Source organism: Schistocerca piceifrons, chromosome 2 (assembly GCF_021461385.2).
Source record: "Schistocerca piceifrons isolate TAMUIC-IGC-003096 chromosome 2, iqSchPice1.1, whole genome shotgun sequence".
Taxonomy (NCBI): Eukaryota; Metazoa; Arthropoda; class Insecta; order Orthoptera; family Acrididae; genus Schistocerca; species Schistocerca piceifrons.
Window position 1 is genome coordinate 970,241,023 of NC_060139.1, and position 26,389 is coordinate 970,267,411.

The 26,389-nt window shown below is 39.5% G+C and overlaps 1 protein-coding gene across 2 annotated transcripts in view; it reads left to right on the top strand.

Annotated features, from left to right (window-relative positions):
* LOC124776412 (calpain-5-like) overlaps positions 1 to 26,389 on the top strand; it is a 300,262-nt gene that overhangs the window by 116,423 nt on the left and 157,450 nt on the right. For both annotated transcript variants that reach the window (XM_047251400.1, XM_047251399.1), the window contains exons 4-5: positions 572 to 780; positions 18,073 to 18,265. In XM_047251400.1, the coding sequence (XP_047107356.1) occupies positions 572 to 780; positions 18,073 to 18,265 (402 nt within the window). The remainder of the gene's footprint in view (positions 1 to 571; positions 781 to 18,072; positions 18,266 to 26,389) is intronic.

The window sequence follows — 26,389 nt, forward strand, 5'->3', positions numbered from 1 at the left end:
TCTGGACGTGTGCTTATTCTCTTATGATCTTGATGTCAAGGAGTTGTTAAACCTTAAACCTCCTCTCCTCCACTTTCATTTGTGGCAGTTGCCTTCAAGTAAGAGGACTAGATGGTGCTTGTACAAAAGCAAGTTGTGGATGAAGCAAGATCACATTATCAAGGCTAATTGGGCATCTTTCATCTCCAAAGTAGCCAATCAGTATGGGAGAATGGAGCAAGCAGCAGCAGGCTATTACAAACATATGTCACCAGTGATATCTACGATAGTTGCAGCGAAGAATATGATGGTAGTAGCTTGATGGTGCATTGCTGAAGTATTTTGTCAGCCATGTGAATAGTGAATTGTCTTCTTTTGATTGTGATAATCCCATTCAAAGCTTTCTTCTTGATCTTTGTAACTAACAGACTGGATAGGAGAATGCCAACCTGTACACCAATATCATTTAGAAGCCATTTCCTGCTAAATTGTTACATGGTTTGTACTTCAGTTAATATGTTTGTTCTGTAGAGGTACCAGATTACAATCTAAAATAACTGAAGCACTTTATCTAACATCATTGTTCTCTTAGGTTGTTCCAGATTACTCAAAACAAGAATGGAACCCAAACAAAACAGATGAATATGCAGGAATATTTCACTTTCAGTTTTGGAGGTTTGGTGAATGGGTAGATGTTGTTGTAGATGATCTTCTTCCAACTGTGAATGGTACTTTATTGTTCACTCATTCAACAAAGGAGAATGAATTCTGGATTCCACTTATGGAAAAAGCATACGCTAAGTAAGTGCATGTTAGTTCTGTCACTTCATGATTTTCTTTAAATATGTTCTTTGAAAAGTATTGAGAAAACTGTTACATTGAAAAATTTGGAGGATAAAATTCAGAGAATTTACACTGTTTGAAAGTAGAAAGCTCAGAAGGGGAAATAGTGTAAACTGTCATTAGTTATGCCAGAAGGCATTCTTCTAAAGTACACAACGCACACACACATTCACACAAGTGTTTAAGTTGTGCTTGTGTAAATGTGTTTCTATTGTCTGCATCACAAGAAGGCCTTTTGGCTGAAAGCTCACATGTTTAGCCGTCTTTTTTGTGCGCCTGCCTGTGACTCGACATCTCCTGTGTATGGTGAGTAGCAATCTATGAGGGTTGTTTTTTAAGTAAGGGCCGTTTTTATTTTTTAAAAAAGATACAAATACTTTTGTAAAAAAACTTTTATTTTCTGATTCTACACACTTTTACCTATTTTTCTACATAGTTGCCTTGTTTATTTAAGCACTTGTCATACCGTACAACTAAGTTTTTAATTCCCTCTTCAAAGAATTCGGCCGCCTGCTCCGACAGCCAAGAGTTCATGACCGCTTTCACTTCATGGTCTTCATTGAAGCGCTGCCCACCAAGATAGTGTTCCAGGTACTGGAAAAGGTGAAAATCGCTAGGAGCAAGATCGGGGCTGTATGGTGCAAACTTCCCAGCCAAAAGAATCAATCAAATCCCGAGTCTTTTGAGAGGTGTGAGGCCTAGAGTTATCATGCAGGAGCAAAACTCATTTTGTCAGCATGCCACGCCTTTTGTTTTGAATTGCTCTGCGGAGCTTCTTTAGAGTTGCACAGTAGGCATCTGAGTTGATTGTCGTTCCTCGTGGCATAAAGTCCACTAGCAAAACACCGAGCCGGTCCCAGAACACAGTTGCCATAATCTTGCGCTTTGACAGCGTCTGTTTGGCTTTGACCTTGATGGGTGAGGTTGTGTGTCGCCATTCCATCAATTGTCGCTTGCTTTCGGGAGTGATATGGGATACCCATGTTTCATCTCCAGTGACAATTTGACTCAACTTATCATCCCCTTCTTCCTCGTAACGAATCAAAAAGTCCAATGAAGTGGCAAATCTCTTCACTTTGTGGTCCTCTGTGAGGAGTCTGGGTACCCACTGAGAACACAGTTTCTTAAAGTTTAGGTTTTCAGACACAATTTTGTACAAAACCGATCTTCAAACTTGTGGAAATTCCAAAGAAAGAGTGGAAATTGTGAATCTTCTGTCCTCACGAATCTTTGTTTCCACTGCAGCCACCAAATCATCAGTGATCAAAGAGGGCCGGCCTGAGCGTTCTTTGTCATGGACGTTTTGATGGCCATTTTTAAACTCTCTAACCCATTGATGCACTTTACCTTCACTCATTGCATTCAAGCATAAACTTCTGTTAACTGACGATGAATTTCTGCAGCTGATAGGCTTCTCGCGGTCAAAATACGTATCACTGACCGTATCTCACACGATTCAATAATCGTGAACATTATAAAGTAGCACAGTGATGTGAACACATCAGCTACAGAGCTGCAACTTGCATCAGTGTGAACGGGAAGGATGCCGGCAAGTGGCGCGGTGGCTTGTTGTGGCGTCCGCGCGAACTACGGGACTATACGCGCAAACGGCCCTTACTTAAAAAACAACCCTCGTATCCTTTTCATAATAGTGTCGCTGTATAATATAGTCATATAAGACAACAAAAATAGCAGAACAAATTGTTGTGTTTGTTTCAGTGTTGTTCTTTAAGTTGCTTCTCTAACCACCATGCAGAGTAGAAATGTAGTTACATAAAAAAATGTGATCAAATTATATTTAATTCATTTTCTAAAATATGATTGGGTGCACATATTAAAGAATTCTTCCCAGAGCACTGGGCAGTATAAAGTTGATTTACAGTAGGAGCTAAACAACAAGCCACAAAGCATGGTGGCTGGTATTGTCAGACTTCTCTTCATGAAAAGTTTCCTGTATTCAAAATTCTGAACTTTATATTTAGATTGAAGTAAATCAATGCATATGTGTAAGTTTCATACGGAATGTGTACATCAAGTTTAATGACTACTTTATTAGGAATTGGAGTACTTAGGAACTATTGACGAGGTGAAGCACATAAGGAGGTCTTGTTGTAAGCTCATTAAATATAGGTCTCATCTTTATGTAAGGACCACTGCTGAGGAGGCAGCACAGCAATAATGCACTGGACTCACATTCAGGACAGCAGTGGTTCAGAGCTTCATCCAACCAACTACATTTGTTGTCATTGGTTATCCTAAATTGCCTAACACATTGTAGACCAAGCCAAAGCATAGCTCGGGCCACGTAGCTGTGTTCAAAAGACCACACCCGTGTATATCTCAGAGCGCAATTTTCTCAAAGCATGAGCCGCATATTGTTTGGAAACTGGACTCATTCCATATAAGAAAAATGTGTGGATGTCTCACTGTCTGTCCCTTGACAGGTGCTGCCTTCTGTTGTCAATTTTGAGAGTTATTTAGAAGGAAATATTAGTGAACATAACAGCTAATGTCACAATTGGCTGAGCCAATATGTGATCGCACTGACATAATTTCGTGCATGTCCTTGTTAGGTTTATAACAATATTATGAAAAGGAAAGTTGCTTCTCACCATATAGTAGAAATGATGAGTCGCAGATAGGCACAACAGAAAAACTGTTCCAAATAAAGCTTTCGGCCCATAAGGCCTTTGTCAAAAATAACAGACAGAGACACACACACACACACACACACACACACACACACACACACACACACACACATGCAAACACAACTCACACACACATGACAGCAGTCTAAGGCAACTGTAGCCACACTGTGAGCAGCAACACTAGTGCATGATGGAAGTGGTGGCTGGGTAGGGGTAAGGAGGAGGCTGGGGTGGGGAGGAAGAGGGATAGTAGGGTAGGAGTGATGGACAGTGCAGTGCTGCTAGGGAGCACGCAGGGATGTAGTGGAGAGGGTAGGGCAGCTGTGTGCAGACAGGAGGTTAGACGGAGTACAGGGGTAATGTGGGGAGATGCGGTAGTGGAAGCTGGATGGGTGAGGACAATGACTTGTGAAGGTTGAGGCCAGGAGGGTTACGGGAATGTAGGATATATTGCAGGGAAAGTTCCCACCTATGCAATTCAGAAAAGCTGGTGTTGGTGGAAAGAATCCGTATGGCATATTCTGTGAAGCAGTCATTGAAATGAAGGATATCATGTTTGGCAGCGTGCTTGGCAACCAGGAGATCCACTTTTTTCTTGGTCACAGTATGTTGGTGGCCATTCATGTGGACAGACATCTTGTTAGTTGTCATGCTCGCATAGAATGCAGCACAGTGGTTGCAGCTTAGCTTGTAGATCATATGACTGGTTTCACAGGTAGCCCTGCCTTTGATGGTATAGGTCATGTTTGTGATCGGACCGGAGTATGTATGGGAGGATGTACGGGACAGGACTTGCATCTAGGTCTATTAGAGGGGTATGAGCCATGAGGTAAGGGATTGGGAGCAAGGGTTGTTTAGGGATGCACGAGTACATTGTGTAGGTTCAGTGGATGGTGGTATGCCACTGTGGGAGGGGTGGGAACATTAGTGGGCAGGACGTTTCTCATTTCAGGGCATGATGAGAAGTAGTTGAAACCCTGGCAGAGAATGTAATTGAGTTGCTCCCGTCCTTGGTGGTACTGAGTTGTGAGGGGCAACACTCCTCTGTGGCCAGATGAGGGGACTTGGAGAGGTGGTGAGAGGCTGGAAAAATGAAGCACGGGAGATTTGTTTTTGTACAAGGTTGGGAGGATAATTACAGCCTGTGAAGGCTTCAGTGAGACCCTCGGTATATTTTGAGAGAGATCAGTCATCACTGCAGATGCGACAACCAGGGGTGGCTAGGCTGTGTGGAAGGGACTTTTTGGTATGGAACAGGTGGCAGCTGTCAGAGTGGCGGTATTGCTGATGGTTAATAGGTCTGATATGGATGGAGGCACTGATGTAGCCATCTTTGAGGTGGAGGTAAGCATCTAGGAAGGTGGCTTGTTGAGTTGAGAAACACCAGCTGAAGCAAATGGGGGAGATGTAGTTGAGGCTCTGGAGGAATGTGGAAAGGGTGTCCTCACCCTCGATCCAGATCGCAAAGATGTCGTAAATGAATCTGAACCACTGCCGGATATCTGGAGTGGGGTCACTGTTTCAAGGTTTGTACGTGGATGTATCTGATGGCTGGCAGAGTCCTTCTGCCAGGTAATCCTTGTGGTACAAAACAACAGTGGTGGAGCCTTTGTCAGCAGGTAGGATTATAAGGTCAGGATCAGGACTGCAATGCTTTCTTTGGATGTAAGGTTAGTTTGGTTCTCCAGTCACTCCTCAAATCCTTAGGCTCATCCCAGAACCTCTCCCCAGAGTCCATCTCTTTGCTCACCCCTGCCACTCCCTGCACTCCTATCTCTTGCATGCTTCCTAAAGTTCATATACCCAACCACCCAAGATGCCCCATTGTGGCCGGTTACTATGGCCCCACTGAGAGAATTTCTGCTCTCTTAGATGAACACCTTCAGCCTATTACCTGGAACCTACCCTCCTATGTAAAAGATATCAATCATTTCCTCCACTGATTCTCCACAGTTCCTGTCCCTTTACTACACGGAGCCCTGCTCATCGCTATCAATGCCATCTCCCTTTACAATAACATGCCTAATGCCCATGGCCCTACCATCTTTCCCAACACCCAATGGATTCTAAACCAAAACCTCCTTCCTGGTTGCCATGACCAACTATATCACCACCCACAATTACTTCTCCTTTGAAGGCATTACCTACAAACAAATTCAGGGTACGGCTATGGGCACCCACATGGCAGCATCCACACCAACCTATTCATGGGCCATCTAGAGGAATCCTTCCTATACACCCAGAATCCTAAAACCCTCACCTGCTTAAAATTCATTGATGACATCTTTGTGATCTGGATCAAGGGTGAGGACACTATCCAGATTCCTCCAGAATGTCAACTACTTCTCCCTCATTTCTTCACCTAGCGCTGCTCAACCCAACAAGCCACCGTCATAGATGTTGACCTCCACCTCAAAGATGGCTACATCAGTACCTCCTTCCATATCAAACCTACTTACCATCAGCAATACTTCCACTTTGACAGCTGCCACCTGTTACATACCAAAATGTCCCTCCCATACATACTAGCCACCTGTGGTTGTCGCATCTGCAGTGATGAGCAGTCTCTCTCGAAATATACCGAGGGTCTCGCTGAAGCCTTCACAGACTGTAATTATCCCCCCAACCTTGTACAAACACAAATTTCCTGTGCCTTATCTTTCCAGTCTCCCACCATCTGCCAAAGTCCCACCGTCCGGCCACAGAGGAGCTTTCCTCTCATAACTCAGTACCACCCAGGACTGGAGCAACTCAATTACGTTTTCCGCAAAGGTTTCGACTACCTCTCATCGTCCCTTGAAATGAGAAATGTCCTGCCCACTATCATTCTCACCCCTCCCACAGTCGTACTCCACTGTCAGCCAATCTTGCACAATATACTCATACATTCCTACACTACCCTTGCTCCCAACCCCTTACCTCATGGTTCATATGCCTCTAGTAGACCTAGACATAAGTCCTGTCCCATAGAGCCTCCCACCACCACAGACTCCAATCCAATCACGAACATCACCTATCCCATCAAAGGCAGGGCTACCTGTGAAACCAGTCATGTAATCCGCAAGCTAAGCTGCAATGACTGTGCTGCATTCTATGTGAGCATGACAAACAACAAGCTGTCTGTCCGCATGAATGGCAACCTACAAACTGTGGCCAAGAAACAAGTGGATCACCTGGTTCTGAGCACGCTGCCAAACATGACATCCTTCATTTCAATGACTCCTTCACAGCCTGTGCCATATGGATCCTTCCCACCAACACCAGCTTTTCTGAATTGCACAGGTGGGAACTTTCCCTGCAATATATCCTACATTCCCGTAACCCTCCTGGTCTCAACCTTTGCTAGTCATTTTCCTCACCCATCCAGCCTCCCTGTTCCCATTGCAGCGCTATACAGTCCTCATTCCACGATTGCACCCAGTCTTTTTACTTCTCTCCTTTTCCACTACCCCCTCTCGATCTCTCCCCTGTCTTCCGTCTAACCTCCTGACTGCACATTGCTGCCCTAGCAGCACTGCACTGCACTGTCCGCCACCCCTACCTTACTATTCCTCTTGGGTTGTCCCTACCTGGAAATCTGAATGGTGTGCTATTTTATCTTTGGAATATTTTACCCAAAAGGATGTCATCATCATTAAACTAGAAATTAGAGCGGTATGTTCTCAAGAAATCTAACAGCTGTTGGTTCCCTTGTTTTCATCTGTTTGCAGTATCAAAGTATCAGTGCCACATTTGTTGATGTGACTAGGTCTGATCAGCCAAACATCCAGACTTGCTGTTGCAACTAATGAAAAGGCAGTTGCCCCTCTACAGGGATTGGATGTTAGTCTGATCTCTAGAGATACCCCTGCAGTGTGTTTGCACCTATGCTATGACTATCTGTGTCATTGAGGCACATAAGCCACACTATATGGCAAGATTCATGGTTCATGGAGGGATTTCACTGTAACTATACAATTCTGAAAGAAGGCAAGCTAATCTTGGAACTTCAAGCAGGCATGGTAGTTGCAAAGGAAGAGGTATCATAATTCCAATCTGCAGTTTGCAGCGGTACCTTTAGGACTATATTGAGATTATATTTCAAGCCATATTATGTCAGTGAAAAGATCCATGCAATCTACAGTTCTGATCCAGAGACTTGTTTGATACTGCTCTCCATGCTACTTTATACTGTGCAAGCTTCTTCATCTCCAAGTAACTATTGCAACCTGCGTTCTTCTGAGTCTGCTTAGTGTATTCATCTCTTGGGCTCCCTGTATGATTTTTACCATCCACGCTACCCTCCAGTACTAAACTGGTGATCCTTTGATGTCTCAGTGTGTGTCCTACCAATTGATCCTTTCTTCTAGTCAAGTTGTGCCACAAATTCCTCTTCTCCCCTATTCTATTCAGTACCTTCTCATTAGTTACATGAGCTACCCATCTGATTTTCAGCATTCTTCTGTAGCACTACATTCGGAAGCTTCTACTCTCTTCATGTCTAAACTACTTATCATCAATGTTTCACGTCCATACATGGCTGCACTCCATACGAATACTTTCAGAAAAGACTTTCTGACACTTAAATTTATATTTGATGTTAACAAATTTCTCTTCCTCAGAAATGCTTTCTTTGCCATAGGTAGTCTACATTTTATATCCTCTCTACTTAGACCATCATCAGTTATTTTGCTCCCCAAATAACAAAACTCATTTACTACTTTAAGTGTCTCATTTCCTTATCTAATTCCCTCAGGATCATCAGATTTAATTCAACTACATTCCATTATCCTCATTTTGCTTTTGTTGGTGTTCATATTATATCCTCCTTTCAAGACATTGACCGTTCTGTTCAACTGCTCTTCCAGGTCCTTTGCTGTCCCTAACAAAATTACAATGTCTTCGGCAAACCTCAAAGATTTATTTCTTCACCCTGGATTTTAATTCCTACTCCAAATTTTTCTTTCGTTTCCATTACTGCTTGCTCAGTATACAGATTGAATCACATTAGGAATAGGCTACAACCCTGTCTCACTCTCTTCTCAATGACTGCTTACCTTTCATACCCCTCGACTCTTACAATTACCATCTGGTTTCTGTATAATTTGTAAAAACTTTTTTTTTGCTACTTGTCAAAAGCTTTCTCTAAGTCTATAAATGCTAAAAACATAGCTTTGCCTTTACTTAATCTATCTTCTAAGATAAATCATAGGGTCAGTATTCCCTTGCATGTTCCAACATTTCTGCTGCATCCAAACTGATCTTCCTGTAGTTTTTCCATTCGTCTGTAAAGAATTCGTGTTGGTATTTTGAAGCTGTGACTTATTAAACTGATAATTTGGTAATTTTCACACCTGTCAACACCTGCTTTCTTTGGGGTTAGAATTATTATATTCTTCTTAAAGTCTGTGGATATTTCACCTATGTCATACATCTTGCTCACCAGGTGGTAGTTTTGACAGGGCTGGCTCTCCCAAGGCTATCAGTAGTTCTAATGGAATGTTGTCTACTCCTGGGGCCTTGTTTTGACTTAGGTCTTTCAGTGCTCTGTCAAACTCTTCATGCAGTATCATATCTCCCATTTCATCTTTATCTATGTCCTCTCCCATTTCCATAATATTACCCTCAAGTACATCACCCTTGTATAGACCCTATTTATACTCCTACCACCTTTCTGCTTTCCCTTCCTTGCTTAGAACTGGTTTTCCATCTGAGCTCTTGATATTCATACGAGTGGTTCTCTTTTCTCCAAAGATCTCTCTAATTTTCCTGTAGCCATTATCTATCTTACCCCTAGTGATATATGCCTTTTCATCCTTACATTTGTCCTCTAGCAATTCCTGCTTAGCCATTTTCCACTTCCTGTTGATCTCATTTTTGAGACGTTTGTATTCCTTTTTGCCTGCTTCATTAACTGCATTTTTATATTTTCTCCTTTCATCAATTAAATTCACTATCTCCTCTGTTTACCCAAGGATTTCTACTATCCCTCTTTCTTTTACCTATTGGATCCTCCACTGTTTCATCTCTCAAAGCTACCCATTCTTGTTCTACTATATTTCTTTCTCCCATTCTTGTCAATTGATCCCTAATGCTCTCTCTGAAACTCTCTACAACCTCTGGTTCTTTCAGTTTATCCAGATCCCATCTCCTTAAATTCCTAACTTTTTGCAGTTTCTTCAGTTTTAATCTACAGTTCATAACCAATAAATTGCAGTCCCAGTCCACATCTGCCCCTGAAAATACCTTACGATTTAAAACCTGCTTCCTAAATCTCTTATTATATAGTCACTCTGAAAACTTCCAGTGTCTCCAGGTCTCTTCAACATATACAGCCTCCTTTCATGATCCTTAAACAAAGTGTTAGCGATGATTAAGTTATGCTCTGTGCAAAATTCTACCAGGCAGCTTACTCTTTCGTTCCTTACCTCCAGTCCATATTCACCCTTTACTTTTTCTTCTCTTCCTTTTCCTACTACCAAATTCCAATACCCCATGACTTTTAAATTTTCATTTCCCTTCACTATCTGAATAATTTCTTTTGTCTCATCATACATTTGTTTGACCTCTTCATCGTCTCATCTGCATAGCTAGTTGGCATAAAACTTGTACTCCTGTGGTAGGCAAGGGCTTTGTGTCTATCTTGGCTACAATAGTGCTTTCAGCTTGTAGCATTTTATCCACATTCCTTTATTCATGGTTAAACCTACTCCTGCATTACCTGTATTTGATTTTGTATTTGTTTTTGTTGTGGTCTTCAGTCCTGAGACTGGTTTGATGTAGCTCTCCATGCTACTCTATCCTGTGCAAGCTTCATCATCTCCCAGTACTTACTGCAACCTACATCCTTCTGAATCTGCTTAGTGCATTCATCTCTTGGTCTCCCTCTACGATTTTTACCCTCCACGCTGCCCTCCAATGCTAAATTTGTGATCCCTTGATGCCTCAAGACATGTCTTACCAACCGATCCCTTCTTCTAGTCAAGTTGTGCCACAAACTTCTCTTCTCCCCAATCCTATTCAGTACCTCCTCATTAGTTACGTGATCTACCCACCTTATCTTCAGCATTCTTCTGTAGCACCACATTTCGAAAGCTTCTATTCTCTTCTTGTCCAAACTAGTTATCGTCCATGTTTCACTTCCATACATGGCTACACTCCATACAAATACTTTCATAAATGACTTCCTGACACTTAAATCTATACTTGATGTTAACAAATTTCTCTTCTTCAGAAACGATTTCCTTGCCGTTGCCAGTCTACATTTTATATCCTCTCTACTTCGACCATCAGTCCTGAGACTGGTTTGATGTAGCTCTCCATGCTACTCTATCCTGTGCAAGCTTCTTCATCTCCCAGTACTTACTGCAACCTACATCCTTCTGAATCTGCTTAGTGCATTCATCTCTTGGTCTCCCTCTACAATTTTTACCCTCCACGCTGCCCTCCAATGCTAAATTTGTGATCCCTTGATGCCTCAAGACATGTCCTACCAACCGATCCCTTCTTCTAGTCAAGTTGTGCTACAAACTTCTCTTCTCCCCAATCCTATTCAGTACCTCCTCATTAGTTACGTGATCTACCCACCTTATCTTCAGCATTCTTCTGTAGCACCACATTTCGAAAGCTTCTATTCTCTTCTTGTCCAAACTAGTTATCGTCCATGTTTCACTTCCATACATGGCTACACTCCATACAAATACTTTCATAAATGACTTCCTGACACTTAAATCTATACTTGATGTTAACAAATTTCTCTTCTTCAGAAACGATTTCGTTGCCATTGCCAGTCTACATTTTATATCCTCTCTACTTCGACCATCATCAGTTATTTTACTCCCTAAATAGCAAAACTCCTTTACTACTCTAAGTGTCTCATTTCCTAATCTAATTCCCTCAGGATCACCCGATTTAATTTGACTACATTCCATTATCCTCGTTTTGCTTTTGTTGATGTTCATCTTATATCCTCCTTTCAAGACACTGTCCATTCCGTTCAACTGCTCTTCCAAGTCCTTTGCTGTCTCTGACAGAATTACAATGTCATCCACGAACCTCAAAGTTTTTACTTCTTTTCCATGAATTTTCCGAATTTTTCTTTTGTTTCCTTTACTACTTGCTCAATATAAAGATTGAATAACATCGGGGACAGGCTACAACCCTGTCTCACTCCTTTCCCAACCACTGCTTCCCTTTCATGCCCCTCGACTCTTATAACTGCCATCTGGTTTCTGTACAAATTGTAAATAGCCTTTCGCTCCCTGTATTTTACCCCTGCTACCTTCAGAATTTGAAAGAGAGTATTCCAGTTAACATTGTCAAAAGCTTTCTCTAAGTCTACAAATGCTAGAAACGTAGGTTCGCCTTTTCTTAATCTTTCTTCTAAGATAAGTCGTAAGGTTAGTATTGCCTCACGTGTTCCAACATTTCTACGGAATCCAAACTGATCTTCCCCGAGGTCCGCTTCTACCAGTTTTTCCATTCGTCTGTAAAAATTCGCGTTAGTATTTTGCAGCTGTGACTTATTAAACTGATAGTTCGGTAATTTTCACATCTGTCAACACCTGCTTTCTTTGGGATTGGAATTATTATATTCTTCTTGAAGTCTGAGGGTATTTCACCTGTCTCATACATCTTGCTCACCAGATGGTAGAGTTTTGTCATGACTGGCTCTCCCAAGGCCATCAGTAGCTTTAATGGAATGTTGTCTACTCCCAGGGCCTTGTTTCGACTCAGGTCTTTCAGTGCTCTGTCAAACTCTTCACGCATTATCTTATCTCCCATTTCGTCTTCATCTACATCCTCTTCCATTTCCACAATATTGTCCTCAACTACATTGCACTTGTATAAACCCTCTATATACTCCTTCCACCTTTCTGCCTTCCCTTCTTTGCTTAGAACTGGGTTGCCATCTGAGCTATTGATATTCATACAAGTGGTTCTCTTCTCTCCAAAGGTCTGTTTAATTTTCCTGTAGGCAGTGTCTATCTTACCCCTAGTGAGACAAGCCTCTACATCCTTACATTTGTCCTCTAGCCATCCCTGCTTAGCCATTTTGCACTTCCTGTCGATCTCATTTTTGAGACGTTTGTATTCCTTTTTGCCTGCTTCATTTACTGCATTTTTATATTTTCTCCTTTCATCAATTAAATTCAATATTTATTCTGTTACCCAAGGATTTCTATTAGCCCTCGTCTTTTTACCTACTTGATCGTCTGCTGCCTTCACTACTTCATCCCTCAGAGCTACCCATTCTTCTTCTACTGTATTTCCTTCCCCCATTCCTGTCAATTGTTCCCTTATGCTCTCCCTGAAACTCTCTACAACCTCTGGTTCTTTCAGTTTATCCAGGTCCCATCTCATTAAATTCCCACCTTTTTGCAGTTTCTTCAATTTCAATCTGCAGTTCATAACCAACAGATTGTGGTCAGAATCCACAATTTAAAACCTGGTTCCTAAATCTCTGTCTTACCATTATATAATCTATCTGATACCTTTTAGTATCTCCAGGATTCTTCCAAGTATACAACCTTCTTTTATGATTCTTGAACCAAGTGTTAGCTATGATTAAGTTATGCTCTGTGCAAAATTCTACAAGGCGGCTTCCTCTTTCATTTCTTCCCCCCAATCCATATTCATATACTATGTTTCCTTCTCTCCCTTTTCCTACTGACGAATTCCAGTCACCCATGACTATTAAATTTTCGTCTCCCTTCACTACCTGAATAATTTCTTTTATATCGTCATACAGTTCATCTATTTCTTCATCATCTGCAGAGCTAGTTGGCATATAAACTTGTACTACTGTAGTAGGCATGGGCTTTGTGTCTATCTTGGGCACAATAATGTGTTCACTATGCTGTTTGTAGTAGCTAACCCGCACTCCTATTTTTTTATTCATTATTAAACCTACTCCTGCATTACCCCTATTTGATTTTGTATTTATAACCCTGTATTCACCTGACCAGAAGTGTTGTTCCTCCTGCCACCAAACTTCATTAATTACCACTGTATTTAACTTTAACCTATCCATTTCCCTTTTTAAATTTTCTAACCTACCTGCCTGATTAAAGGATCTGACATTCCTGTGATCTGTAGAACGTCAGTTTTGTTTCTCCTGATAATGATGTCTTCCTGAGTAGTCCCCACCCAGAGATCTGAATGGGGGACCATTTGATCTCCGGAATATTTTATCCAAGAGGACACCATCATCTTTTACTCATACAGTAACGCTGCGTGGCCTCGGGAAAAATTATGGCTGTAGTTTCCCCTTGCTTTTAGCTGTTTGCAGTACTAACATAGCAAGGCCATTTTGGGTAATGTTACAAGGCCAGATAAGTCAATCAACTGAACTGTTGCCCCTGCAACTACTGAAAAGGCTGCTGCCCCCCTTTAGGAACAACACTTTTGTCTCGCCTCTCAACAGATACCTCTCTGTCGGGGTTGCACCTATGGTATTGCTCTCTGTATCGCTGAGACAAGCAAGCCGCCTCACCAACGACGGTTCTGGCAGATAAAGTCTAGACTTCTGATAGATAAAGTCTAGATATCTGCAGTAGCTTCAGTGCTTCGGAGAATGTGGACAGAAGCATTCAGGCAACCCAGTAAATTGAGTCTGACAGCACAGAGTATAAGCTGCAAACTAAAGCTAAAAAGGAAGGATTTATAAGATAAAGCAGCTCTTATTGCTGGGTAATAGTAATGGGAGAGGAACATCAGAAGTGGTACATAACTAAATGGGTAATTATTACCAAGTAGCGTGTAATTTGAAGCAAACTGCAGGGTCAGCAAAGAAATGTTTGATTCAGGCTCTGTGAGGAAACATCTTTACAAAGACAGCCATGTAATTATGATCAAGAGATTGAGCAACAGTATAGATCCTCAACCTTTAGTTATACAGTTGAGAATGGCATCAGGCACATAAGTGAGAATATTCTCCACAAATGCGAATATAGAATCAGTCTTTGTGTGTTATGACATTCCTTGGGTGAAACATAAAGTAGAATGTATTAGTAAAGAGCTTGATAAGCTACTGAGGAGAGATGGACTTTATTAACACATTGTTGTGGCCGATGCATACCATACCATACCATACCATCCCACCCAGTCATGTGTCATGTGGTGGGGTTTCCTTGTGAATTCATCTGGTAATAGGTTAACTGCACAATTGATTTCCAGCAGTATTCAGCCTATCGTATTATTTTCCTGTTGTTTTATTAGGCCCCTTTTTTTAAAGGGAAAATTCATCTGAAAGATAGAGTTTCCCAGTAAATATACAATAAAACTGCTTACACTTTCCAGCAGACTGACCCAAAAACTGTGAAAGGCAGGAAAGTGTAAAATACAGGAAATCATAGGAAACACAACACGAAAAATGAATAAACTACTGCTATTGTCATTCTCTTTATATTGTTCAAAATATGAAATTAAAACAATTTAAATTTTGGTTATTTAAAAAAACTGCAATAATTAAATGTTTTTGTTTCTTTCTAACGGTAATTAGGTCTACTGTTTCTCCACAGTATACAAAGCATCAGGTACAAAGGCAGTGACAAAGTGGTGACACACAAAAAGACATGTGCAGGTTTCGGTTGTCGTTCCAGTTGTGTCAAAAAAAGTTGCTGGGTGAAAAAGAGGGCAGAAATTGTCGTCATAGTATGGAACAGCATGAGGAGGAATGTTTACATCTGATATCATGTTGTATCACCTAAGATTGCACGCCTAGTATGGATTACAGTATTTCATACAGAAGTAATGACAATTCATGAAAGCCAATTATAAAGACAGCCATCTTCAAAAGTGGGTATTTATTTGTATAAATTACGGTGAAATTAAATTAATGTTCTAATACAACACAATGAGCAGAAGGAAGGTTGCTACTAGTCACTATCATCAGATCATGATTATCATTACGGCAGTGACTTAGCATACTTTCCCATCCTTTGAAATACTGAAAATCTATAATACAAGTAGCTGTGACCCAACCACTGCCAAAAAAACTCTTGCTTACCACGCTAATGCTACATTACATAATCAATAATTCTGTGTACAATCTAAGTTTTCTGCTTTGTTCCCAGGCTGACTTTGAGCAGGAATATATTGCTCTTTTTGCAGAAATCTGAATAAAAGTCAGTGTTAAAGGTCATGATACCACCAAAGAAAACTTAAGATGTGAGAAGGGTTGTAACAGAATTGTTAATGATGGGAAAGCATTGTATTGAGAGAATAGGACTTCTGTTGAGACCACAACAATGACTGTAAAAAAAGGAAAAACATAAAATGTGGGAACATAAAAACAGGGTTTTACTGTAGTTACATTTAGAAAAGCAAAATAATGCCTTCAAAACAAATCCATGTACCTGAAAGAATACTTTTGCATCAGACCATAAGATGCTTGACAAATAAAAATGATGAACTTTTAAGATGAGGAAAGGTAGCTGAAAGGCCCAAGGAAATGTCAACAAATGTTTTGCACCTGTCAGATGTCAGTGGAAATCATTGCAATGAAAGCATACATCAAAATGGATACAAGATTAATATATTGTTGTAAAACCAGCAGAAGTATAGGAGAAATGGTTAGATATAAAAAAACTGTTATTTTCTGTGATTTTGCATAACCTTTTGCTTGTGTAAAATACATTCTACATGGGAATCTTCCATTTTATGGTATTAGTGGCATTCGTCTTACATGGATGGAATTTTACCTTCATAATTGATGGTCACATTGACATACTGCAGTAAAATTAAATGGAGAATTGGAGAATATAAGATACGGGATCCTGGTCAAAAAGTGTGGCATTTGATAATGGCACAAGTACCCAAATCAAGGATCAAAATTTGACTCTCCTGAGAGAGAGAGAGAGAGAGAGAGAGAGAGAGAGAGAGAGAGAGAGAGAGAGAGAGAGAGAGAGGGGTGTGGGGGGGGGGGGGGGGGGAGGCATATGTTCTGAAAGAATAAGTTGCTTATATATCAACTAGCTATAATTAATTACAGTCATGTAATTCAATATTTACAATAACTGTCACTGACCTTTTGTATTGATATAAAATATGCCTCTATTTAAAAGGAAATGTTCTGACTGGTTCACTAACTAGTCATTGCCCAGCTCAAATGACTTAGGACAGAAACTTGAAATTTGGAGAGGGTGTTAATCATGTGCAGTAGGCATAATTTAAGAAGGGATTTTTCAAAATTCCACCCCTAAGGGAGTGACACAGGTGATGAATTGTTTTATGAAAATATTTCATTATATTATGAAAAGGAAAGTAGCTACTCACCACATAGCAGAGAAGGAGTGTCACTGTCGTCAACCATCCACCCCAACCCATTCCCATTGCAGCACCACACAGCTGTCATCCCAACATTACACTCATTATAATAGAAGGATGTGTGGATGGATATGTGCGTGTGTGCGAGTGTATACCTGTCCTTTTTTCCCACTAAGGTAAGTCTTTCCGCTCCCGGGATTGGAATGACTCCTTACCCTCTCCCTTAAAACCCACTTCCTTTCGTCTTCCCCTCTCCTTCCCTCTTTCCTGATGAGGCAACAGTCTGTTGCGAAAGCTTGAATTTTGTGTGTATGTTTGTGTGTCTATCGACCTGCCAGCGCTTTCGTTCGGTAAGTCACCTCATCTTTGTTTTATACAACATTACACTCAGTGTTTTTACTTTCCTCCTTTTCCACTACTTCCCCTGCCCCTCCCGTGCCCCCTGTCCTCTGTCTAACCTGCAGCACTTCACACTCTGCCATCCTCACCATACCATCCCTCCCCCTCCCCACCCCACCTCGGCCATACCCACACCCAGTCGCCACTCCCATCAGCAACTGGCAATACTGCTCGCAGTGTGGTTACAGACTGCAGTTTTGTGTGATGTGTGTGTGCGTGTGTGTGTGTGTGTGTGTGTGTGTGTGTGTGTGTCTATTGTTGACGAAGGCCTTAATGGCTGAAAGGTTTATTTGTGACAGTCTTTTTGTTGTGCCTATCTGTGACTTAGCATCTCAGCTATATGGTGGGTAGCAGCTTTGCTTTTCATAATATTGTTACATTCCATCCTTGATTTTCCATTGTTTGATTTCATTATATTAGACTTTTTAAAGATAAATCTATGGAAATTGGTGGTATACTGTTCGGTTAGGTGTAAATAAAGAACTGTTTGTTAGGGGATGAAATTTTCTGTGAAAATATCACCACCAGAACTTGACAGGCAGGATTAACAAAAACCTCCAACTCAGCTGCTGATCAGTTTTTGGTCAGAAATATGTTCAAAAAAGACCATACTTCTATGGCCTTAATTAGCATGAAAAGTTTAGGTGGTGTTGCAATTTGTGGACAAAATCAATGTTTAACTGTCACAGCTTCGTCAGAAGTTCATAGAAAAAGAAGTGATTCTTTACTATACTAACTTTTCATTCAGCCTAATACAGGTATATGTTTATAAAATTATTTTTGTTTTAATTACTACACAAATCCAAGCAAAGCAGTAGGCACCAACCTAGTTTATAATAATGTTAATATCATTATACTTAATTGTTTAGCTATTACTTATTATTTTTATATATTAATCCTTCCAATATAAAGGAGAGACAAAAATACCAGTAATATGAATAACTTATTACAGGCTACATGGCTCATATGATGGTCTTCATGGGGGACATATGGCTGATGCCCTAGTGGATTTCACAGGGGGTGTATCAGAAATTATAGACATGAGAGCAAATGAGTATGCTGACAGTCATGATAAACGTTCATCACTATTTGATATACTTTCTGCTGAAATGAGAAATCATTCCTTGGTGTGTGCTGCATGTACAGTAAGTGCAGATGAATTTATTAATTTAGTTTTGTCACATTCCGTCATACATTTTCACTGTTTTTGGCTTCAATATACAAAGGTAGTAGACAAATGTTAGCTTACTTAACACCATGCTTGCACACATTAGAACTAGCACATATGTTTCCCACCAACCTTTCATCTCTATTGAAATAAACCATATGGCTGTTATTATTACATCTTCAATGTTCAGTATTAAGAAATATATAATGTAACTAAGCAGCCATCTTCTAAATCTAATTTTAAATTCTATTAAACAGAACAGATAAATGTAGCTGAGACTCAGACGAGCTAATATTTTTTCAAGCTGAGAAATATTTTTATAAAGAAGAATAATAGCAGTTAATACATATTGCAGAGCACATAGACCAAATGCCACAAATGGAAAAGACTGTGAAAAACTTGCTATAGCTAGCATGCGTGAAAGAAGAAATAGGAACCAGTACAAAGCTGAAACACACATTCCCAAGGGATCATCAAGTTCTGATCCTGTTTTCTGCAGTTTTTCTTCTGATGAGAGTGATGAAACTGTACTCCTAAATTGAGTAGGAACAGTCTCAAGAGTTTGAGATGCTTGTAGGGAACGTATTATGAAATTTTGCTGATGTTTGTTAACTAGTATTGGTGGTGGAGGTGCTTCTTCTTCAGGAGGCCTTAAAGAAAGGTAATCACTTTGCACAGTTTGCTCATTTGACGAGTGATGCACAGAGAGTGTTTCTTGTGAACCAGAAAGCTCCAAATACCTATCCTCATGGCTAATATGGGATTCCTGATCCTCACTAGAACTGTCACCTGAGTGTCTGTCATTTTGTTGTGAGATGTCTTGCTTTGATAAAGGACCATTTTTTGGCTGTAGATATGGAGTTGAAGTTTCACTGTCACTCGGTTCACAGTCATGTGTATATTGTTGATATTCAGTTTCCTGCTGTTTTGTGTCTTCGACTCTTGAAATGTTTTCCCAGAATGATTCAGGAAAAATGGTAGTCTGACCTTTGTCTTTAGTGAAATTGTCACCTTCTTTTGCTTCAGATCCGTTGGTTTCCATACCTTTACATATTTTTTTGTTGTGGTCATCTTGCTGCAGCCAGTTTTTTAAAGACCATGGCTTACTTCGACCAAGTACTTTCTGGCTTTCAAATAATTGGAATGATGCTACAGTTGATGATAAGATCAGAAGAGATGAAATTATGCACGTCACATGCATATAATCTGTGGAAAAGTAAACAACCAATTAGTGGTGGTAACTCATTGTAGCATTTTAATGAGTACCAGAGATTTTTAATTTGTAGTGAAGTTAGTGTGGCCAATTTCTTTGCTATTCTAACTGAATAAAGTTCTGAATTAATGTCATGTGTGTAGTAAGTTGCAATTTCTCAAAATTAAGACATTATAAACGTCATCATTTAAGTTATGTTTGTATTTTGGGCAATCTATACATCATGTGGCATGTATTCTTATTATGTCCATCTATACTTACAGAATGTTAAAACAAAACAAAATTATTAACTTTTTAATTATTTTCTTATCAGTATCAACTAGTACCTACAATACAAAAATCACAGAACTGACACTTCAGAGCAATTGAATGTACTGTTTTGTGCATGTGTAGTCACAAGTGATTTAGAAAAACTGAATCAATAATTTAGAAAAAAATTTCTTATTTCTTCCTTGGTGTTGAAGTATTCATTAATTCAGACTGTAATGCAATGTCAACAAAAATAAACACTTCAACTTATTCACTATATGCTAGATCGTTTGTATACAACAAGAATAAATGTGAAACCAGTATTTTCATAATACATCTGTAATACAATAACATTTGTCAACATTGTGGAAGTTATTGTTTTTAATTGAGTCTTTGGAAGAGGATGCTTTGTTGTGTTCATATCGTATAAGAAAATAGGAATGCTGGCAATATGCTGTGAACAACATAGTGAACATATTGTAGTAGTCAAGATAGATGTGAAGCCAACACCCATTACAGCAATGATATTTTATTGCCTACAAGCACTGCAGATGTTAAAGGGAGTGAATGGAATTATTATGAAATACAAGAACTAAATCATATTGTTAAGCGAGAGGCAAATTTTACTGTGAGAGTGGACTGGAATTTGATAGGAGGTACAGGAAGAGGAAGAAAAATAGTTGGATAACATGCACGAAAAGGGGAGCTACCTTGTAGAATTTTGCACAAAGCACAATTTAACCCTAGCAGTACCAACGGAGGGGAGGAGTACTTTATGCGCAGCTTTTGGAAATATTGCAATGAGGCTATGTACTCTATATTTATAAATTTTGAAAGGAAATATGTATTGTTTTTAATGAATTCTTCTACCAGATTCAATAATTGTTTTAAATTTTTAGTTAAACTTCAACAAAAAATTTATTCTTCTTAGTAGATGGGACTTTTCACAACAATTTTCAGTTTCTGGACTGTACTTACACACACTATCTCTTTAAAAAGTGAATCACTTATAAAAGTCAACAAGAATTAATGTAATAATTTTTTCATAATGCGGGGGCACAGTCATAATATATTTCTTTAAAGTCAGTGCCGCCATTAGACTGTTGTTCATTTATAGTGTTACATTTAAACTTACACAATCATGATTTTGGCTCCAAAGTGCCATTATCAAGTCTTTTAAATTGCCAAAGATGTTGTACTCGGTAATGGAATAAAGCAGTAGGCTCTGCCAGAAATATCGACTCTTAGACAATGTGTCTAATAGTGTATTTTAATATGACAGTATGCCATCGTAGGCAATGTATAACACTTAAAACACTTGATAATGGCACTTTGAAGCCGAAATCATGATTGTGTAATTGTAAATGTAACACTGTAAATAAACAAGTCTAATGGCGGTACTGACTTTAAAGAAAGAATTAATGTAATTTGCATTTTGTTATGGTCATAATGTAAACCCCCCTCCCCCACCTTAGCCAACTCCCTCCAACCCTCTCACCCTGCTTGATAGTTCACATTACTGGTATTGCTAAGAGTGTGCTAAAAGATATTTTCAATTTCTGGACCCTACTTACACATCAGCACTTCTTTAAAAAGTATGTTATTAATACAAGTCAATAACAATTACATTTTTTTGCATAAAGTTTGTCCCTCAACCATACTGCCGATGGTAGAACATACAATTGAAAATGCATTGGTATTGCTAGGATTAATCAGTGCAGGCACTTGTTTTAAGACTTACGAAAGAAGGCTGCATATGTGGATGAGGCTTACAGTAAGACTCTCAAAGATTTAAGATAGATAACATAATGGTAAAATGTTGATGTTGAAGCCAGATTTCAAACTGCAGGGGCAGATGTGGAATCTGACCATAATTTATTAGACATAAACTACAGATTACAACTGAAAAAATTCAGGAAATTAAGGTGATGGGACTTAGATAAATTGAAAGAACCAGGTTGTTGAGAATTTCAAAGGGAGCACTAGGTGACAAATGACAAAAAAGGGGAAAGGAATACGGTAAGAGATGAGCTGGTTACTTTGAGAAATGAAATAGTGAAGACAGCGAAGGATCAAAAAGGTAAAAAGCAAATGCCTTCTTGAAGACCTTGGATATTGCAGGAGATGTTAAATTTGATTGATGAAAGAAGAGAATAAAAAGCTACAGTAAATGAAGCAGACAAAAGGGAATGGAGATACCAAAAAAATGAAAGTGATGGTGAATGCAGGAATGACTAGGAGTGAAATATTACACTACAGAAACATGCATGACTTTGGGTATGATTGATGCTGTGTATAGGAAAATTAAAGAAATCTTTGGAGGAAAGAGGAGAAGTTGTATGAACTTAGAAGCTGAGATGGCAAAACAATATTCAGCAAAGAAGGAATGATGAAAGGCAGAAGGAGTATCTCGAAAGACAACACAAAGGAATCAATCTTGCAGGCAGTATTATGGAAAGGGAAGATAAAGTAGATGAAGATGGGATGGAGAATTTGACAGAACACTCAAAGAGCAAAGTTTAAAAAAAGCCCTAGAGTAGATGACACTCCCTCAGAATTATTGAGATACTTGGGAGAGCAACTCCTGGCAAAACTGTTCCACTTGGTATGTAAGATATATGAAACAGGTGAATTACCCTCAGATTTCAGGAAGAATCTAATAATTCATGTCCCAAAGGAGGCAGGTGCTGGCTATTATGAATACTACCAAACCATCAGTTTAATAAGTCATGTTTGCAAAACATTAACACAAATTATTTACAGAAGAATGGAAAGACTGTTGAAAACTGACTTCAGGGGAGATCAGTTTCGATACTGGAATATTTAGGAGCAGGTGAGGCCTATGACATTTCTTATAATGCAAACCTACAATTATAGCATTTGTAGATGTGGAGAGCTTTTGACAGTATTAGTGGATTACACTGTTTGAAATTCTGGGGGTAATAGGGATATAATACAGGGAGAAATACATTATATACAGCTACTGCAGAAACCAGAATGCAGTCATAACACTCAAAGGAAATGAAAGGGAAACACTGGTTGAGAAGTTAGTGAAATGACACTGCAGGCTATCCCCCGTGTTTTTCAATCTGTACATCAAGCAAGCTAAGAAGAAATTTTGAAAGGAAATTAAAGTTTGGGGAGTGATAAAAACTTTGAGATTTGCCAGTGACTTTGTAATTCTGCCAGAGACACCAATAGGCTGATGATGACCAAAGTACACACATCAAAAGAAAAGTTTTGCATCACCCCAGCTACCAGAACTCCTGAAGATAGACGTTGACTGTGGATATTGTATCACAGAAACAGTCCCTTTGACTGTTCAGAGATGTCACTACATCCACCCACAGATGTAAACAACCATATATGAGCAGCGCCTATTAGACGGAGGGGGTCCGGCAGGTGATCAGTTCCAGCAATTCCACTGGAAAGGAAGTTCTCAACTTGTGTTGTCTGTAGTTAAACCTTGCCTAGACAGTCAGTACCACAGTTTGACCACATCAGCATTGTTACTTTGTGCCAGGAAGGGCTCTCAACAAGGGAAATGTCAAGGCATCTCGCAGTGAACCAAAGCAATGTTGTTTGGACAAGGAGGAGATACAAAGAAACAGTAACTGTTGGTGACATGCCTCGCTCAGGCCGCCCAAGGGCTACTACTGCAGTGGATGACCGCTACCTACGGATTATGGCTCGGAGGAACCCTGGCAATGCCACCATGTTGAATAATGCTTTTCTTCCTGCTGCAGGACATCGTGTCATGACTCAGACTGTGCGCAAAGGCTGCATGATGCGCAACTTCACTCCCGACGTCCATGGCAAGATCCGTATTTGCAACCACACCATACAGGGTGGTACGGAAGGGCTCAACAACATACTGAATGGACCACTCAGGATTGGCATCATGTTCTCTTCACCAATATGTGTTGCATATGCCTTCAATCAGACAGTTGTCGGAGACGTGTTTGGAGGCAACTTGGTCAGGCTGAACGCCTTAGACACGCTGTCCAGAGAGTGCAGCAAGGTGGAGGTTCCCTGCTATTTTGTGGTAGCATTATGTGGGGCCAACGTACGCCGCTGGTGGTCATGGGAGGTGGCATAATGGCTATACGATACGTGAATGCCATCCTTCGACTGGTAATGCAACCACATCAGCAGCATATTGGCAAGACATTGGTCTTCATGGATGACAATTCACACCCCCATTGTGATCATGCACGTCTTGTGAATGACTTCCTTCAGGATAACGACATCGCTCGACTAGAGTGGCCAGCATGTTCTCCAGACATGAAACCTATCGAACATGCCCGGGATAGATTGAAAATGGCTGTTTATTGACGAAGTGAGGGATCTTGACCAACAGTGCCTTGATGAACTTGTGGATAATATGCCATGACAAATACAGGCATATATCAAGGCAAGAGGACATGCTACTGGGTATTGGAGGTACCGTTGTGTACAGAAATCTGGACCACTACCTCTGAAGGTCTCCCTGTATGGTGGTACAACATGCAATGTGTGGTTTTCATGAGCAATAAAAAGGGCAGAAATGATGTTTATGTTGATCTCTGTTGCAATTTTCTGTACAGGTTCCGGAACTCTCGTAACTGAGGTGATGGAAAAAAAAATTTTTATGTGTGTACATAAGATATAAAATATGGAGTGGCTATAGCAAGGAAAGTATTTTTGAAAAAGATGAATTTGTTAACATATGATATAAAGAATCATCTTGCTCAGGGCTGAAAGCTCCTGTTGATGTTTTTTCTGTATTTTCCAATTAAAACAAATGTTATATAAATTAATGTATTAAGTAGTCTTTTATGAAGGTATTTTCCCAGAGTGTAGCCTTGTACAGAACTGGAATGTGGATGATAGGCAGTTCAGACAAGAATTCAGTAAAAGCTTTGAAATGTGGTACCATAGAAGAATGCTGAATATTAGGTGGGTAGATAGGATAACTAATGAAGAGATATGAATCAGATCAGGGAGAAAACAAATTTATAGCATAACTTGATTAAAAGAATGGATCAGTTGACAGAACACATCCTGAGGCATCAAGTGATAATCAGTTTTGTGATGGAAGGAAGTGTGTGTCTATGTGGGGGGGGGATTTCCATTTTGTAGAAGAACTTCAAAGTTTGTTTACAATAAGCAATATTATATGGATAAACATTTAGTAGTTATGCAAAAGTGGAGAGCCTTGCACAGGAGAGACTAGTGGGGAGAACACCAGTCAGTCATCTGATTTATAATCACAACAACATCTTGAAATGTTTAAGTTTTTAAAAATTACTTTATTTAATGTAGTCCTTATAATATGAAATCAATTATAGAGCTATGCAAGACTACACTGTTTTTTTGGCCATGCAATATTTTGTTTCATTTTTTATCTTGACTGCTTTGATTTTTAGACGTTTTCTTGAAAAAACTGCTATTGACGAGGGATGGAAATTTTTCCTTGTTGAGTTTGCATGTTATACCCATTTTTCAGTAAACTTCTTGCAAGATTCTCTTGAAATATTCTATTCTCACTCTAATTGTATTGTTTTCAAAGTTTGTTTATTGTAGTTGTTTATGCGTTGTGTTCAAAGAGAATGATTATGACTGCATAAATATTTATGTAATTGATTACAAATTCATGTGAAAGTACATTATTAAAATTCTAATGTTCTGTATAGTTCTAGTTGAAAACTTTGCACCAACATTCAAGTTATAAAAGTTTGACATTTCCTAATCATTTATTTTGCCATTCTAGTGTATCTTTGAAAGAATTAATATTAAGTTCTTCACAGTTTATGGCTTGCTCTTTTCTATTTGGAAGGTCTGCTAGGTATTCAATGCACTAGGCTGTGTTTGTAACTTTTCTGCCTCTGTTGCCCAATATTAACCCTATAAGGGCATTGTAGCAATGAGACTCTTCCTCTCATTGGATTGCCTCAGTATTTTGTTTTTGTACAATTGATTGGACCTCCTTCCACTTCACTGTTTGCCTGTTACCGTGTCCATAAAAGTCTTTCTATCTTTCTCTCAGCTGCTCTTATTTAATTCTCATAACTTGTCTCTCTACCCAGATTGGACATATTTATTGTTTGCCAACTGCTTTGTGATCTTAAAGTTGTTTGCTCATACTCTTCGTACCATGCAAACGTCTTGCTGCAGTTTCTCTGGTGAAACTGAAAATTGCGGTTCTCATACGCCACTCCCAAACTAGCTTCCCTGTGAGAGCATGCACAATTGTCACACATGTTAAAACATTTACGTAAAATGGCACAGGCATCACAAAAGATATAACATTTTAGTCCAATAGTTCTGGTTCAAAAACTGAGCTCTTAACTATTTTTTGTTAGTTTCTGAGACTGTGTTTGTACAAGTGAGTTACAACCTTTTGCCCTAGATGACTTTCTGTAACTTGTTTTATCTGACAACAGTACATGCAGAAACCCATTGCAAAAATACAATAAACTAGTGTTAACTGTAACAGCACTGAAAAGAGATCAGTTTCTGAAGCAGTGCTTCAGTAATGAGAAGTACTGGTATTTATCAACCCATAATATTATAGCAGACACCAGTGTGTGTAATGTAAAATGGAATAATGTCTGGAGGTGTACTTAAGAGAACAATTGATCTTTATTTAAAAGCAAA